Consider the following 17,408-nt stretch of genomic DNA (forward strand, 5'->3'; position numbering starts at 1 on the left):
GGTGCGAGTTGTCAGCACCACACATTTTAAAAATAATAGAACACATTCTTTCTGTTCATTGTGTTTTGTTGCTCATCTTCAATTTGTTCCAAATTCTGAGTCACTTTAATAAATCTGTTTTTAACGAGTTTTAGCCAGTCAGTGAGTTTCAGAACAAATGCATCCGTTGGGTTTCCAGCTGTAGAAATCCTCACCACCTGCATCCACCGTAACTCAGGCAGCCTAGAATTTAACAGTCAGTTAAGCAGTGAATACAAAGTCCAACCTTTGGCTCTAGGGTAGATAATGATAAAATAAAGGGCAAGCAGATGGCTGGGGAAATGGGGCAAACCCCCATTTTCCTGTGTGATTTCTGCCGTGAAGGTGCTGAGCCTTTGGTGAGGGCTCTGGTGTCCCTGCACAACCCAGGTCAGCTGCTCCAAACTGGAAGGAGCCTGGCCCTGTCCTGGAGCTGCAGTTCAGGCACTTCCCTGGCTGATCTCCTGCTCACCAATCCTCTCCTGGGCAGTAACTTGGAATATTTTGCTGCATCAGCATAAAAGCAGTGCTGGTGTGCCCAGGAGGGAATGCTTGGATGAGAAAGTGCATTTGTGCCCACTCATCCAGGAGTGTCTGCAAAAACAAGGGTCTGGTCCAGGGCAGGAGTGAGCAGCTGGAAAGGTTTCCTTCAGCAGAGCTGCTGCTTTGTGTCCATGTGAAGCAGCTGTGGAACCACAGCTCCTTTCTTCAGCAGGGTTTGACAGGCTGAGCTTGTTTTTAGCTTGTTTTAAGCTTGTTTTTAGCTTGTTCTTAATTGTTTTCTACTCACCAAACACAGTCAGTCTGTGTCGCAGGAGAATTCTTGCTGCACTGCAACTGTGGGCTTTGGGTGTTGTAGTTTTACCCTCCAGTTTGAAGGGATATTTTCACCCATACTGGTGAAGAAACTGATTTTCTAAAGAAGCTTTCTATGGAAAGAATCTGGCTGGAGTCTTTGGTGACCTCTCACATTCTCTGCCTCTCTCCTGGCCATTTGCCTAAGACAGTTCAGTCCCTTTTGAAGCTCCATTCTCCACTGACTTTAGGAATTACATATTTGCAAATTAACCATGATGGCTTTAAAACAAAGTTCTAGCCACACTGAAAATCCACAGTGCATCCAGGTATTAATGGAAGTTTGATCTCTTCTCTAATAGTTTGTTGATGGGTGACACTGTTCTGTGTGTGGGATGCACTTGTCCAAACTTTGGAGCCTGAAATTACTTGTACATTTATTATATCCCTTCAGCATAACTCATGCAGAATTCATCTGTTTGCATGCCACTTGGAGCCTCCTGGAATTTGTTATTTTCCATCTGCATCTCTAACAGTGTCACATTGTTTATGGAGAGAACATGCAGTTTTCTATAAATCACTTGCTTTCATACAGTTTTACTGCATTATTTTACTCCATTTGTGAAGGATTTAAGCACCCTGCAGTGTGCAGCATTACAAGGCATAAAGTGATTGAAAATAAAAACTATTTTTGGCTGAAATAATGGAATATTCACCATCAGAAATATGAAACAGCATTTAAGTGTGGGTGAGATGTAATGAATGAGCTGCATTATATAAAAGGGTATTACTCAAGCTATTAATTGCAAGGACTTAAATTCAAATCTTGCAAGGGGGAAAAGTGGCTTTTTTATCTTGCTCCAAACTAGCTGTGGAATGATCTTTGTTTCCAAACTGAGGTCTGATGAGCAACACTGCCAAGTAGAGACACTGTTCTGTTAGAACTTGGACATTCAACATTGAATATTGAATTCAATATTCAGCATTGAATTTTGTGATTTGGGAAGGCAGAGGTGTGAAAACACAGACAGGAGCTCTAAAGCTGCTGCAGTGGGGTGACTTGGCCCAGGCTCCCTGCACCATGTACCCTGTCCAATAAAGCTGGAGATCTTGTTCTGCTTTCAGTTTTCTTCTTTTCCCATTGTCACTGTCCAGGCTTTAGAGCCCAACAAAGAAACCTTGTCCCTCTGCAGTGCTTTAATTTTGGTCTCTGTGTCATTTCCCAGTGGGCTCCTGGGAGCCACTCGCCAGCATTGCTGACACATGTCCTTTGCCACAATTATTTGTGTTTTCTTGTGTTCGTGGGGCTGTCCTTGCACACATGGATGCGGTTCTGCCTGCAGAGGGGTTTGGCCGTGTGGCAGCAGGCTGGCAGCAGCCCCTGAGCTGTGCTGCCCTGCAGGGCTGTGCCCGTGTGCTCTGTGTCAGTGGCTAACCGCTCCCAGATGTCACCTGGGGGCTGCGCGGCACAAGTGCCTGGATTGGGGTTTCTGTTCTGTTGACTGGGGTTTTCTTTCCCTTCTTTCCCCTGGCTCACTGAAGCCTAGCAGAGTGCTGCAGTTAAGCAGAGAGTCCAGTGAAAAATTTCTGACATGTGTTTAATTCTTTCTGCAAAAAAATAAAATAGGCCCTTTTTAACTTATCCTCAAACCGAGTGAGATGATTTATATATATGACACCTCTAGCAATGACTTATCACTTAAAATGGATACAACCACTAGTACTTTTAATAGTTCTGGAATAATATGACATTTCAGGCACCCACAAGTGTATTACGGAGACTTTGTTAAGCTGCAGTTTCTAATTATGTTAAATGCATATTGTAAAAAAAATGCATTGCTTTGTTGCAGTGTAAGTAAGAAGGGGGACAGCTAGTTAGGGGAAATAGGTATTATTCAGGTCAGACAAACTTTAAAGTTCAAAAGCAAGTGACTTCAGTGGTTTCTTTTTAATTAATAAAGTTGTTATATTTTTAAATCCCCGTGAAAAATAGAAGGATTTCTTATTTTAACTGTAGTAGTCAGTGCTTCTAAAAACTGTCAACCTGAAGCTCAAACTTTGGCTCTTGTTTTCCTTACCAAGTTATAGATTTGATGTTTAATCACAGACTGCTTTAATTTTTTTTCAGTTGCCTTTATGCCTTTATGACCTGACTTCTAAAGTGCCAATGCCATGCACTAAAGCCTTGAATAAAAGCACTCTGCAAAGACAGTAATGACAAAAATTGATTTGCTTCACTTTTGCTCTGCAGACCCTTAATGCATGTTCTGTGGTGAGTGGGAATGAGTTGAAATCTCATCTTGTTTTTTTATTTTGGTTTGAGTCATGGCGTACTGAATTCCAGGCCATGCTTGAAGATTCTTAGCCTGTTGGAAGCAATATTCCCGGGTGAATGTCAGCTAATTTATCACTGACATTCGTGCCTCGTTTTTCATTTGTGCTAATACATTGCTTTTAGTAAATACATGGGAGAGGGAATAGTGTTTACCTTTCCATATCATGAGAATACTACTCAGTCTGTCTGACAGAAACTAAGAAATGCTGTTTATATTGCTGCTTCAGTGAGCCAGGAAAGACTGCACAAATATGTCATGAGCATGCAGTGGAAAATGCTCTTATACAATTTTCACAGTCAGGGTTTTATATGACTAAGTAACAAGAATAACCATGATTGTTTCTCAGAATCAAGAGCTCAAACATAGACTAAATTTTGCAGAGCATTCTGAGATAATTATCAGGGTTCTACAAGTGTTGTCTCTGCTTAAAAATGCTTTGAAATCTTTGTCAGCCACATGGACACAGTGGAGAGATTGTCTCAGTTCTTTGACCTAATCATGCCAGAAGTATTGATTTTCAACACTGATAGAGGTTTTTATCAGATGGATACTTTCCCTGGTGTAAATCTCAGCTACTCTGGTGGTCCTGCAGTTCTATTTATCTGCTGAGCTTCCACGTGCTGTGTATTGAGCTAACTTGGGGAGCTGCTCCAGCTAAAACCTAACATTGCCAAAAAAAAATGCACTGCATAAGTGTTTGGACATGGAAACAAGCAGGCAGGGCCACTGGTTCTGACAGCAATGTGCCATATGTCAAAGTGAAGTTGTTACTTAACCGTGACTGAGGAAATGATGGCTCTGTCAGCTGTGCCTGCCGAGGAGGAGCGACCCCAGGAGTGCAAACAGCTGAGCTGGGCCAGCACTGAGCCAGGTTGGGCCAGCTCAGGAGGGCTTTGCATGCACGCCTGCTGCTGGGATCATAGCCTGATGGGCACTGTCTGGTCAGGTGTTCTCAATTCATGCTCAAAATGTACCTGTAAAAGTTACAGGGAATATAAAGGGAGTGTTCACAAGAGTCTGTAGTGAATGGACAAGGGGCAATGGCTTCAAACTGATGTAAGATTTAGGTTAGAAATTAGGAAAAATCCTTCCCTGGCAGGGTGGGCAGGCCCTGGCACAGGGTGCCCAGAGCAGCTGTGGCTGCCCCTGGATCCCTGGCAGTGCCCAAGGCCAGGCTGGACAGGGCTGGGAGCAGCCTGGGACAGTGGGAAGCTGTCCCTGCTCATGGCAGGGGTGGCACTGGATGATTTTAAAGTCCCTTCCAACCAAAACCAGTCTATGGTTCTGTAATTCTACCTGGTGAAAAATTTCACTGACTGTTGCCACAGGGTTTTCTTGCTGGAAACCTCCCATCTCAGCTCCTTCTTTGTTTTGATTTTTTTTTTCATTAAATGGTTTACAGCAAATATAAATAATTAGTTCATGATTAAATGATATGTTTCCATGGTTTCATATTTTGTTATTTATGTACTGCCAATCTCTGAGCCCACAGGTAATTCTTGTAAATAGCACTTTTGCTATTGGAATGATTTACTGTAACTTATGTCTTTTAGTCAACCATGTAATTTCAATAACTTCCAAACCTACAAAATTAATCTGCTTGTTATGAGTAAATAATATCCCCACCAAACATACTGTGGAGAAGAAATCTGTGGGTGAATATTCTTAATTCTTTAATTGGTTTCCCAATGTGTGTTTTGTCTCGTGTGTTGTCTTACATTGGCAAGAAATTTCTAACTGTAATTAGTCTAATGTGGAGTTTGCATTTTTTGTGTATGTTTTTTTTATTCCTGAGAAGTTGCAGTTTCTTTGAGATGAAATGTTTACAGTGACTGATGAGAGCAGGAAAGTGATATTGAAGTTTCTAGCAGATGACCCTTTAATAAGAGGTATGTAATTGGATAAGACTTGCAACAAGTATTGGGCATCTGTTGTGTAACATGGAAACAATGAAGAGAAACAGGAACTGGAAAAATCTTTAATTAACAAAACCTCTTCAATTTCTTGATAAAATACTACTGCTGAAAGAGAATAGGTGGATAGGATTAAAAAAACTAGCCTGAATTCTTGAGGAAAGTGTCTAAAGGAGGTTATTACCTGGTTTTTATTAGTAACCAGGAATTATCAGTTGGTTTTATTAGTAACCCTTATGTGCAAAAGGAGCTGAACTTGATCTTTTTCCTCCATATCCTTTGAAAATTTCAGCTGTGTATTTCGAACCTTCCTGTTTTAAAATGCTTTTCTCTATTCAAGACGCACTTTTGGTAGGTTTAGACAGTCAGAGAATAATTACTGGCAAAACAAACCAAAATAATGTGTGGTTTTGTTTTCTTGGAATGGAACGTGTGGAGGCCTCAGGGCAGGGATGGCAGGAGGCTGCTGGCTCTCTGAGGTTGCAGTCATCCAAAAACCTGGCGAGGAGAGGAGGTGAGAGGCTCATTACCATAGAGCATCAGGAGTTGCTGCTGTGTGACATCTTCTGACATCATCCCACCCCCTCCTTCGCACCTTCCAGGGGATCACTTCACATCTGAAGTCATCTGCTGATCATCTGTCACCTTGAAGCCTCTCAACTCTCCTCATACAAATCTCCAGTCAGGATTGTGTCCTAACAGGTATTGCAGGAAGTCTATTTCTTGTGGTTCAGTGCTTAGGGTATGGCTCTGTTCATATTTCAAACAGCTTGTTCAGTGTCATCCTGGCCTCACTTCTTGCCACCCTGAAGAAAAATAAACATTATTTGGCAATAATGAAATTAGTGTGTGGCTTGTGTTTGCTGGCAAGGGAGGCTCATTAATTTTGTTAGCATGTTATAGGGTTTCTCAAACACAACTGAAAGCCTGAATTCAAAATACCCCAAAATACTTGAATGTTCAGCTCTTGGCATTCAGCTCTGGCATTTCCCCTATTGTGTTGGTGTCCTTACAAATGGTACTCACAGGAAATGCTCTGGTTTACAGCTCGGGATCATTCAGTTGTGAAGTAAGATGGGGATGGGATGCTGGGAACAACAAGCTATAAGGTTGCTACTAAAGGGTTCATGGTAGACCCTCAGAGCTGTATGAGTGTGCTTTCCTCATTCCATCAGTTTTCCATGCTTGGAGCTGTGAGGGGGCTCAGCCATTCCTGGGGAGGGTGGCCCAGGCCGTGTCCAGTTGACCGTGGGGTGGTTTAACATCAGGTGAAAGATTAGGAAGCCACATAAGTCTTTCAGAGGCTTGTGTTCATGCATTCCTTGAGTGATCAGAGCTGTTTTCATCAAGGAGCAGCTCTGGGCAGCTCTGGGCAGCTCCTGGGCCAGGCTTTGCCCAGCTGGTCCTGAGCTTGGAGGTGGAGGCAGAACTGGGAGAAGGCACCATGGGACAGTGGCTGCTCTTGTAGGAGCAAAGCCATTGCACTTGCTCCTGGTTCTAGAGATGATTTACTCACTGAGCACCTCATTTTTCATGCTGTGGGAGATTCTCTTGTAGAGGCTGCCACTGTGATTTTCCAGAAGCTCTTTGCTTGCTTGTCCATGTCTGGAATTCCAGCTGTATTACAGAACAAAATGCAACCCAACAGCTGCATTCTGGAGAGTTGGTTTCAGCTTGTATCCCATCATTTTATACAGCCTTAAAATACAGAATTTTAATATGTGCTGCTTCCTCCTGCTCCCTCTCCCTGCCCTTGGGTTTTGTGCTGGGTGATGCCTCAAACTGAAGGAGCTGCTCTGTTTAAACATCCCATTTCTGCAATTGGGGTCACTGCTGAAATAGCTGAAAAATCTGAAGAACAACTGCTCGGCATTCACAGGACACCGTTCTGGGCTCTCCTATTGTGCTAACTCTTTAATTGGAAGAGCTGTGCTGTTCCTCACTGCTGTGCCTGTGCTCAGCTCCAGAGCAGATGAGAGCAGCACCCAGAGGGGCTTTGTGGCTGCAGAAAACACGTTAACAGCAGCAGCTTCTTCAGCTGAAGTGAATTCAAACTGCAGAAGTGATAGAAAAAGTCTATGATTGTGGGTCACCTTTTCTGTTGGTATGAGTTCTGAAAATAGCTATTTCAACACTGGTTTTGATAGATGGTTTCTGGGTTATTATTCATTTATAAAATGGGACACCTCAAAGGAGGGAGATTAATGGTTTTGTGAAATTTTAGCAAAGGCTTTACATAGAAACAGTGGTCTCTGTCTCAGAAAGTATATAATTAACAAGTAGATTGAAACAGTGCTGAATATTTCATATTACATTAAATCCTCTAATATTTTGAAACTCTTCCTCAGTTTTGCAAATATTGTGCTGCAGTTTTGGTAGAATAAAATATATCATGTACCTTCTTTTTCCTGTATGGAAGGCAGAAATGACAAATCTGGTATTATATGTATCTGAATATAGTATTCAGACAGATCTGAATATGTTATGTGAGGTATTTTACTAAATCCAAACTGTTTCAAAAGCGTGTTAGGTGTAAATTTCTAGTTTAAAATGTGCAGGTATATATTTATCATTTTATCCCACGGTACTGCCAGGTTTGCCAGAGTTGTTTGGGTAAATGTAAATGCATATGCATTCCCTGCCAGGCACACAGCCTGTATTTTCACACTGTTGTGGAGTTTGCAAAGCCAGCTTACCAGAGACATCCATCTGTTTTCTACTTAGTGTAAAGGAGTTAATGACCTGAGTAGTTAAGACTGTCCAGAGGATCTGTATAATCCTTTCACACAGATAAGATATTGTTGCATTTTACCATTACTTTCTCTCAAATTAAAAAAAAAAAAAAGAAATTAAACAGCAGAGTTTACAGTGGTCTTAATTCTGTCCTCCACCTGAGTTTTTTTAGTCTAATTGAACTTGACCAAGCAGAAAATCTGTGGCAAGGTCAGAGGTATGAATTTGAGATTAGGCAGAGCAAATATTAGCAGGTAGACATGGAGCTTTAGAAATAGAAATAACAGTTTATCAATATTGATTTCATGTATTTCTGTACCTTGCCCTCAGGGCAGGTTTTTGAGAAGGTAGCTTGAGTTTTGCAGAAACTACAATGAAAATGAAGGTAGCCCATGAGCCAGGGAATGTGTAGCCCTACACAGATTAGTGCAGAAAGAAGGTGCTGTGTGACCTTGTGGGCTCACAAAAGAGCTTTAAGAAGCTTAGGAACAGGTTAAGGTGATGGGCAGAGACGTTGTTTTTCTTATTCTCTATCTTAGCTTGGAACAGACTGTGTCTTGCTGGGCTCCAGGCTGGTTTAGTCAGAAAGGAGTAGGAAATGCCAAGTGGAAAGATTGCATAAAGCAGTTGTAAGTGTTAGCCTGGCTACTCTGCTGAGACAACACTTCCTTCTAGATGGGGTGAAACACTGGCACAAATGCAGGCTGGTGTGTTATAAATTATATATGTTGGAAAAGTTAGGGTAATTCAGTTTTTTAAAATTCTCAGTGGATTCAGTGCGTTGGTAGCAGTCAAAGGTAGGGCTGCTTGCGACTGCTGTAATCTGCAGCCTTGCTTATATTTAATGTAAAAGGGATTTTTATTATATTTTTACAAGCTATAATATGTTCAGAAGAGGAGAAGGACAAATACTGCTACATCCTATATCTTAATTGCTGCTCTTCTTGTTTATCTATTCCTAGTAAACTTATTTAAACAGTACTTATTTAAACAAGAAATGTAGTTGGTATTTAATTGATTTGTCTATTTTGAAGTACTACCCTATTTCTGTTTATCGTAATTGCTATATTTAATCTTAGGATGATCTGACACATGCCACGTGCCACATTCTTTCGTTCATTCATTCATTCACTGCTTGGTGCTGTGCAGAAGACACAGGCCAGCCACAGATATGGGCCCCTGGGGAAATTCTGTGGCCTCAGTGAGAATGCAGAGTGTGTGGAACAGCAGCACAGCTCTAGAGCCCTCTGAGAGTAACCCAGAGAGGGCTTTGTTCTTACTGAACCTCTGTGGGAACTCCTCAGTCCAGCTCAGGATCCGCTCTTATTTAAAAGCCCCAAAGCAGGAGCCCAACAACAAATACAGAGTGTGCACAGAGTTATTTCCCTCTTGCTGCCCACGAGACCTCCAATGCTGCTTCCTCTGGTATGGGAATAAATCACACAGGACTCCGTTTTCTTCATGGTGGAAATAGCCCATTCTTTATTCACATAACTCGTTTTTATACAGTTTTACAGACCTCATGGGTGACTCCAGCTGGTCAGCAGCTTTCTTGCCAATTACTTTCTTGGTTAGTAACGAGTTGTTATGCTGTATTGATTGGTCACTCAAACCCCCGGGGTGTACCTGCAGGAAAAGTTGTTTGTGAGAGATAGTTTTTATTTTTCCATCTAACAGTATAAAAACAGTTTTACAGGTGCTGGTTGTTTTTCACCCAGGAATAAATTGTTATGTTAATGAACTGCTCACATCAGGATTGCTTTCATTTGGGAACTTACAAAGGCTGCCTTGACAAGGCCAGCCAGTGATTTTAGGAGAGCAGGCTTGATTTTATAAAGCCTTTTTTTATGATTTTTCTACCTTACTGCAACTTTGTGGAATAATCAGTGCTTGAAACCTGGAAACAAATTTTGTGCCTGTTGTGGTGGGGCACCCAGTAATGCCATGGCAGTGGAGCCACAGCTTTGTGGTTGGTTTAGATAGGAAAAGGTGTGATTTCTACACTGGTGAAAATGTTAGCCATTTGAGCTGGGACAGTAGTCATTACCATAGGTCAGTGAGCATAGTGGTATTTGTTTTAAGGTTGGACTTGATGGTTTTGGTGCTCTTTTCCAACCTTAATAATTGTATGATTACAAAAATGAGTCAAAGATGACTTGAAAAAGCGTCACTGATTTCTCTGTAGATGGTAACTGGCAGTTCAGTTGGACTCTCTGGCAAATACATTCTCTCCACCCTTTAGGTTTGCAGCTGAATTTGTTTTACTGAATAAATAAATTCTGTGGTGTAGTAGAGCTATTTATATCTAGTGGAAAGCCTCACCTACTCTGTTCTTTTTCTTCCAAAAGTGGGAGTTTACAAGTGATTTAAAAAAAATTAAATCTCTTGACCTTTTCTAATGGTTCTCAGTTGTAAAGCATGTGACTTTTGTCTTGATAATTTTTTTACCCCTTGTTCTTTGGAATGCTTGTGATTGTGGAGCTCTTCAGACATATGGCTGAGTGATGTGTGGGCTCAGCAATGGCTTTTCTTCTTTACAGATCATCTAATAGGAAAGATTGCTTCTGTTTCTGTTATTTATGATTGCAGTACTTCACTCTGGTCCCATCCATCTGTGTCATATATGAAAGCCATTAGTAGCAGTGTTTTTTAGCAGAGAACTCTCACCTGACCATATATCATGATAATCTTTTCACTCCACATAATTTGGAATAAAGCTGGAAATTGACAGTGGAGCCTTGTAACTTCAAGTGACGACAGTATATTTTATTTATATATATATACATATATATATATATATATATGTATTTTTGATAGCAACATGTTTTTCTCAGTGCTGTGCCTGGACAGAGCAGTGTTGGGTAGAATGAATTGCCCTCCATTATGTACTGTAAATGCCACAAGCCCTGTGGAGCATCTTCAGCTTCTTTTCTCTGAGAATGCACTGAGTTCTCCTTCCCAGGTTCTTCCTTGGTTTTGTGCTGCCCAGTTGGCATTTTCTGCTCTCTGGGAGGGCAGGAAGCAGCAGGGAGATGCCAGGTGCCAGCAGAGAGCAAGCAGTTAGTCTGGGTTTGCAGCACAAGGCCTGTTTTGTTCTCTGCATCCCTCCCTGTTCCCCTCCCTGGGCTGCAGGGAACCTTTGGCTCCAGCAAGTCCAGAGCTGGAGGGAATGGAAGCTCACAGCCAGATTCTATATATATACCACAGATCAAAATCACACTGTCAAAACACGAAAATACCTCAATAATTTTCTTTTTAATTTTAGCTGTCAGCCTCGAGAGCCACTTAGCTCTCGAGCTACTCTGCATAATGTGTGCCAGCTCTCTTCAGCTCATGGTAAAGTGTAAAGGAACAAATTTCCTGGCAGCCTCTGCAGAGCAGTGTAATACAACTTTCATTACATGAAGGTGGTGAACATAATGTGACTTCGTTACAGCTGCAGTAAGTGATGTGGAGCTCTTAACATCTTCAAAACAAGTAACAAGTGAGAGGTTATTTTTCATCTCTATTCCTAAAAAAAATGGCACGTTATTTTAGGCAGATGACACTTTGTTTGCACTTAGCTGAACTAAGTAAATTTTTACATGAGTTCTCCAGATCTGTGTTGCTCCATGAAATAAAACACTAAAAATAAATGCTAAAATACAGTTCAATGGCTGGATTTCAATTTATACATTTGGATGTTAAATTATATGTACAGAAATGATGGCTGTCCTATGGATTTCAGTTGACACTTGTTCTTTTCCCTTTGGATTTATGATTCCATGAAAGTTGCTTGTTGCATTGTTTATTTCTGTGTCAAAATCTTTGGTTTCCTTTTGAGTATTCTCAAAATGAGACAGGTCTGATGCTTTTGGATCAACTATTAGGGAAGCAGGCTCTTTAGAGATTAGTCACCCATTACAAATGGGAAATAAAGGAAAAAGAATAAAGGCTGTCCATGTTGAGTTGCCCTCAACTCCTGTCAAAGTCTGTTATTAGGCTGAACACAAATTCAGTTTTGAGACTTCAGTAACCAACACTGATAATCAAAGCATTAGCACACAGTTTTGAGGTGTAGCCCAAGTCCAAAAGGACAAATCCTTTGTGGTTTGTTTACTCTGGCAGCTGAATTGTCGCTTCCATTGCAGAGTCATGAGCATGGTTTCCAGGGAAGTTCACAGCTAAAGTTCACAGGCTGGAGCAAACAGTGGCACTCCTCTTCCTATGTCTTTATCTCGATGCTTAAATCATATTAAAACAAGGTCGACATTGTCTCTGGTTGAATGAATTCCTTCACACTCTCTGAGAGGCTGTCAGCTCAGAGATAGGACGTGGCTGTGGAGTTCCAGAAATTCTGCCCAAAGTAGATGCCCAGATATTCAGTTTTCCTTACACACATTGCTGAATAAAGGCAGGGCTGGAGCAGCCACTCCAAGGTCTGAATTGGAATGGCAGGCGTTGGTGAAGCAGCTCCATTCTACAAATCTCCAGATCTCAGATCTTTTGCATTGATTATCACATTATATTTTGCAACTTTTACAAAAATAATTCATTAACATCTTTATTTTCTGAAGGATATACCGAGATTTTAATTTTTAAAATTTTTTTGCATGTGGTTCATTACTGAAAACACAAATCAGTCTATTGTCCTTGAGACTGGGAGATCTGGAACCAAAAATATAATCTGAAAGTAAAATATGACTCAGCTGCAAGTAATATTAATGGTAATTGCCACTTAGTGATCTTTCAGTTGGTAGAAAACAAACCATCAAAATGATAATTGCAGGATTCACTGGGATTTGGGTTGATTAACAAACTAGACAAACCGAGTGGGCAGCACCACTGAGCCAGAGCTGTGGCTCAAGTGGAGTCAGCAGAGCTAATCTGGAATCAGTGGAGCAAAACCCACTTTATTCCCTTTGCCCAAAGAATGAACATATGCCACGTCGGAAATAGAACAGTTGGAAACCATTTCTGCATGGGATACTAATGAAAAATAGCTGGGAGGGAGAGAAGGGTGATTAGACTCTAAAGGCAGACTTAGAGGTGGGGATGAGGCCAGGCTGGCATTAATGGGATCATGGCTGTGTCTGCAGTGACCTGCAGGTGCACCTGGTCGCAGCTCTCTTCACTGTTTCTTTTTGAAATAAATTCATGGCTGTTTTAAATGGGAAAGAGAAGTGTTAACGTTGCCTCATGCAATGAGCTCTTTAGAACAATTTAGTAAATTTAATAGGTTTTCCCCTGAAGTTGAGGAAATCCAATGTTTGCAGTTGTTAAGCAATTCAAGTCTATTTTATTCTTGAGATTTGGGAAACAGTGTGTTTTTATGTGTTGGAAATGCAAAATTTCAAGTATACAGAGAATGCATTATGTATAAACAAGCAGTGAATTACTTTTAAATCATTTCATTATAGTCTCCTGACTCACTGTTTGATGGCACGTTGTTTATTACAAGGTTTTTTCAATCTCAGATCTTGATTGTCTGTTTCGTTGAAATGTGGACCAATTCAAAAATATCTGAACTAAGGTAATATTATGAAAGAGCCCATAGTGGGGGTGAAAAGCTGGAATACTGACTCTTAAAGTTAGCACCCTCAAGCAGACTGTTCTTTTGCTGTGGTTTGGAGGGACCTGTGTGCCCTATGCTGTGTGACAACCTATGGCCTTGACCCCCTGGCAGGAGCTTTTTTATCTGAGAAAGAAAAAGTTCTTTGAGATCATTCATAAATTTTAAATGGGCTTCACATTGCAATCAAGAGCTAATTTTCTTTTCCCATTATCTCCTGCCATTCTGTGCTATGAGAACACTTTGTTCTCCAGAACAACCTCACTCAGAGAGAGATCTGGTCCCTCACAGAAGGAATTAACTGGGAAAGATTTGGATTTTCATAGAGACCTTCCCCAGGCATGCAGGGGAGCAAATCCCACACCCAAGGATGGGTTTCGTTCCAGCTTCACATTCCTCACTTCTGCCTCCTGGATGCACGTTGACAGTTCCTGTGACACAGCAGGCTGGAGATTCAGGAAATGTGGCTTTGTAGAACTGCTTATCCCACGCTGTGTTTGAGCACTGTGGGCTCTCTCCAGCATTAAAGATTTATCATTGTGTAGAGTCTCTTGGTTTTTAAATGTAAATGCTTATCTCCTCTTTAATCACAGTGCTTGCTTGATGGCTTGTGTCTTTATTTTACATGGGACTCTGCTTGCTTTCATTGACTCACAGGTGAAATATTTAAGTTTTATTTTATATTTGTTACAAAATAAAAAAAGAACACCACCACCAACCACTCTAACTGTTGTTTCCCCCTTTTTTTTGCCAGTTTGCTGTTTTGTGGTTCATAAAAGGTGCCATGAGTTCGTTACCTTCTCCTGTCCTGGGGCTGACAAGGGGCCCGACACTGATGTGAGTACATTGACATTTCAGACACTGCTTTACAGAGATTTATGTTGTTACACCCATGGGAGAGGATTACAGACAGGATCAATGGGTTCTTCACGACAGATAATTGAGTCCAAGTGGGTTTTAACAGTTGTGAAGTGAACATTTATGGACTGAAAAATCTATTTTTGGTAAGAGCAGTAAATTTGAGTGTGTGACCAACAATATCCTCAGAATGTGACAACCTTGAAGTGTTCACCCAGCCATGAATCAGCATTTTATTTTCTTTGCTTTATGTTGGATTTATTGGACATTAACAATTCCCAGAAAGCCTGAAGCTTTTTCTGAGCTTTCTTAGTATCTCTCTTATCTCAAAGTGTATCTTTTGAGCTGTCTCTGGTCCTTGTCTCCCTGCACACAAAGATCTGTACCTCCAGTTAAATGACAATTTAATCTTGAGCCAGCTGGCTTGCTGGGTTTTTATTTTATTTTCATGTTTGAGCTAGTCTAGGAGTCTGGCTACTCCCATTCTACCCTGCTCTGTCAGTACTTCTGTAGCATTTTTGGTCCACAACCAGTTTTTCCTCTCAACACATCTGCCTGCCTGGTGAGACACATGTGCGGGATCTTTGTGTCACCCTGCTGAAATAATAAACTGATCTCATTTGTTCACATAAAAATAACATTTCTTTGGGTTTTATAAATCCCCCTTTACAGTGAAGTAATTGAACATCTGCTTATGGGAACAATGCATTCCAAGTGTTCTTTGTCTGAATGGCTTTGTTTTGTTTCTTATCACATATTCATGCTCTAGATTGTAGGCTATTATCTCCTCTGATAAAATTCACCAGAAGAATTTTCCTGCTAGCTTTTAATGAGCCCCTCATGAATTGTTTCAATATGCCAGCCAGGAGGTCAGTGAACAATATATGGGCAGAAGCCACAAGGGGTCTTGGAAAATTTCAGATATTAAAAAGTTCTCTCATTTTTAAATTGAAATATGGGGAAAGGTTGAAGAACTGAGAAGAATTTTTAAAAGTTCCATTTTAATACATTTCACATAATTTATATTTAGGTGCAGAAGAAAAATGCTAAAGTTAGGAGTATAATTACCCTGTTCTCTTGTTTAGCTGATACAGACCTTACTAATAAAACACTCGTTAGGCAAGAGCAAGAAACCAAAATTGTTCTTCGTACCTTTGCTTTTCTGAAAGTTCCTGATTTCTTTAAGCTTTGCAGTGGGGCATTTGGCTCTGTAAATGCAGTTAACAGCTAAAGCAGGCTTTTGGAGTTGGGGAGTTATGTATTTGAAGTGCCTGGAGCTGCAGAGAGGCTGAAACCCAGCTCAGCCCTGTATGGGTGATGTTCTCATCCCTGACCTGGATGGAGATTGTTGATGGCACAACCCCTGCTGGGCCCAAAGGGGCCACAATTTCAGCAAAGTCTGAACAATTAAAGAATATCTGCTGAATTCCTCATTCTCTGAATACAGTTCACACCTACAAGCAATGATTTGTAGGCATGAACTATATACCTACATTTTCTAATCAGAAGATGGTTTCTGATTTACTTTGATCAGTCCTAAAACCCCAAGGAGAATGACCCAAAGCTGGTTTTAGCTTAGTGCTCAGTTGTGATGTAGGATATTACTGGAAGTTATTCTTGATTGAGGGGTGACACTCATGAGTAGCTCTGCTGTGTCCATAATGAATGGTTTGGCTCTCAAAAGTGTTCTTGGTTATTTGGTTTTTTTTATAAGATGGTTCTGTGTGGTTGTTCACCTGAAGTTCAAAAATGAGAACACACGTTTGTGTGTGAGATCATTTAATTATATTGAGAATCTTTTCATGGTGACAATCTGTAAGAGGTTGTTAATGGCCTTTAATATTGCTGGCTGCATTTCGTGATTTGGGTTTTTGGGCTCGGTGATTAAATAAATCAGCCTAATGCCTCGTTTCTGTATTTGGGTTACCAAATGATCACTTTCAATATTTACACAGCAGCAATAGCTCAAAAACAGTTTGAAGATTAAAAGCAATCAGAAAATAAATATGTTTTATTAAAACTGTGCTACATTAGTGGGTACTATTACACAAAGAGGATTGTAGAATATTATACTTTAATTTACTGAATGTTTGACTATAATTTCAACCCTTTTACAATTCAGCAATTTATCCTTTCCCAGTTGCTACAAGCTTTGTTCTGAAATGTAGTGTGCTATAAAGCTTATCATAACATTTAGCAGATTTTTAAATATTAAAACAACCTTTTCTAAATTATTTTGTGCAGGTGCACAATTAATTTGTGTACTCAAATGCTCCAGCGTAACCTTTCCATTAATTGTAAGAGTAATACTGTCATTAAAAAAATTAATTTTCCAGAGCAATAATTACAATAATTATAATCATTATATAATAATAATTGTTGTGTATCAGAATAATGTTAAATTGTGGTGCCCTGTACTTTTACTATAAATGAGGCAGTCCTTGCAAAATAATGCCTTAATAAAGGTGAGTGTAAAAGAGGAAAGCTTAAAATGAGTCTCTTCTTGTTTTACTCAGAGTGGCTGAAATGTGAGGTTGAAATGTCTTGTTTGTGCCAGAAGGAAAATAATACTTGGGAATAAAGTGCTCATCCTTGAGTGGCATTGCAGTGGTGGTGTCTGGGGAGCAATATCCTGTTTCAGTGAAACAAGAAGTCACACAATCAAAAAAATTGTGCATTTCCTTATTACTTGGCAGGGTGTGAGCTCTGGTTTCTTAGCAAAAGCAGCTCAGGCAGTTGTTTTCCTGCTGTCTAACAGCTCTCAACAGAAATTATTCATCTTCTCTTTATGGCCACCTCTTTGCTGTTGAGTAGAATTTAACAGTTCCTGCTGCTGGTGCCCTCCGGAGTCACAGAAAGCCTCATCTCCAGTTCAGGTGCTTGCTTTTGGAAGATGCTTGATGTTCTTAAAACTGCTGGAAGTCACAGATGAAATACTTCAAACTTTGGTGAATCAGTGTAAAAATGTGAGAGCAGCCTCAGGAAAGGAGTGCTGCTGTAATGACCTTTGTTAGGATTTGTTCAATATTAAGGGAAAATTGGTCAGTTTCTTGAAAAATTGAGTTAATATTTGTTGTCTTAGTTTATGGAATTCAGTGACCAGAAGATGTCTTTGTTATATATTAAAATGTTCCTAATTACATGCTGCATATAATTAAAAACCCCAAGCATTAATTTAAAATAGTGTTTGACTGTATTATATGT

The 17,408-nt window shown here is 40.4% G+C and overlaps 1 protein-coding gene across 2 annotated transcripts in view; it reads left to right on the plus strand.

Moving 5' to 3' along the window:
• Positions 1-17,408, plus strand: part of PRKCA (protein kinase C alpha) — a 140,437-nt gene that overhangs the window by 44,741 nt on the left and 78,288 nt on the right. For both annotated transcript variants that reach the window (XM_068210018.1, XM_068210019.1), the window contains exon 3: positions 14,101-14,183. In XM_068210018.1, coding sequence (XP_068066119.1) covers positions 14,101-14,183 — 83 coding nt within the window. The remainder of the gene's footprint in view (positions 1-14,100; positions 14,184-17,408) is intronic.

The sequence above is a fragment of the Anomalospiza imberbis genome, chromosome 19 (assembly GCF_031753505.1).
Source record: "Anomalospiza imberbis isolate Cuckoo-Finch-1a 21T00152 chromosome 19, ASM3175350v1, whole genome shotgun sequence".
In the NCBI taxonomy this organism is placed as follows: domain Eukaryota; kingdom Metazoa; phylum Chordata; class Aves; order Passeriformes; family Viduidae; genus Anomalospiza; species Anomalospiza imberbis.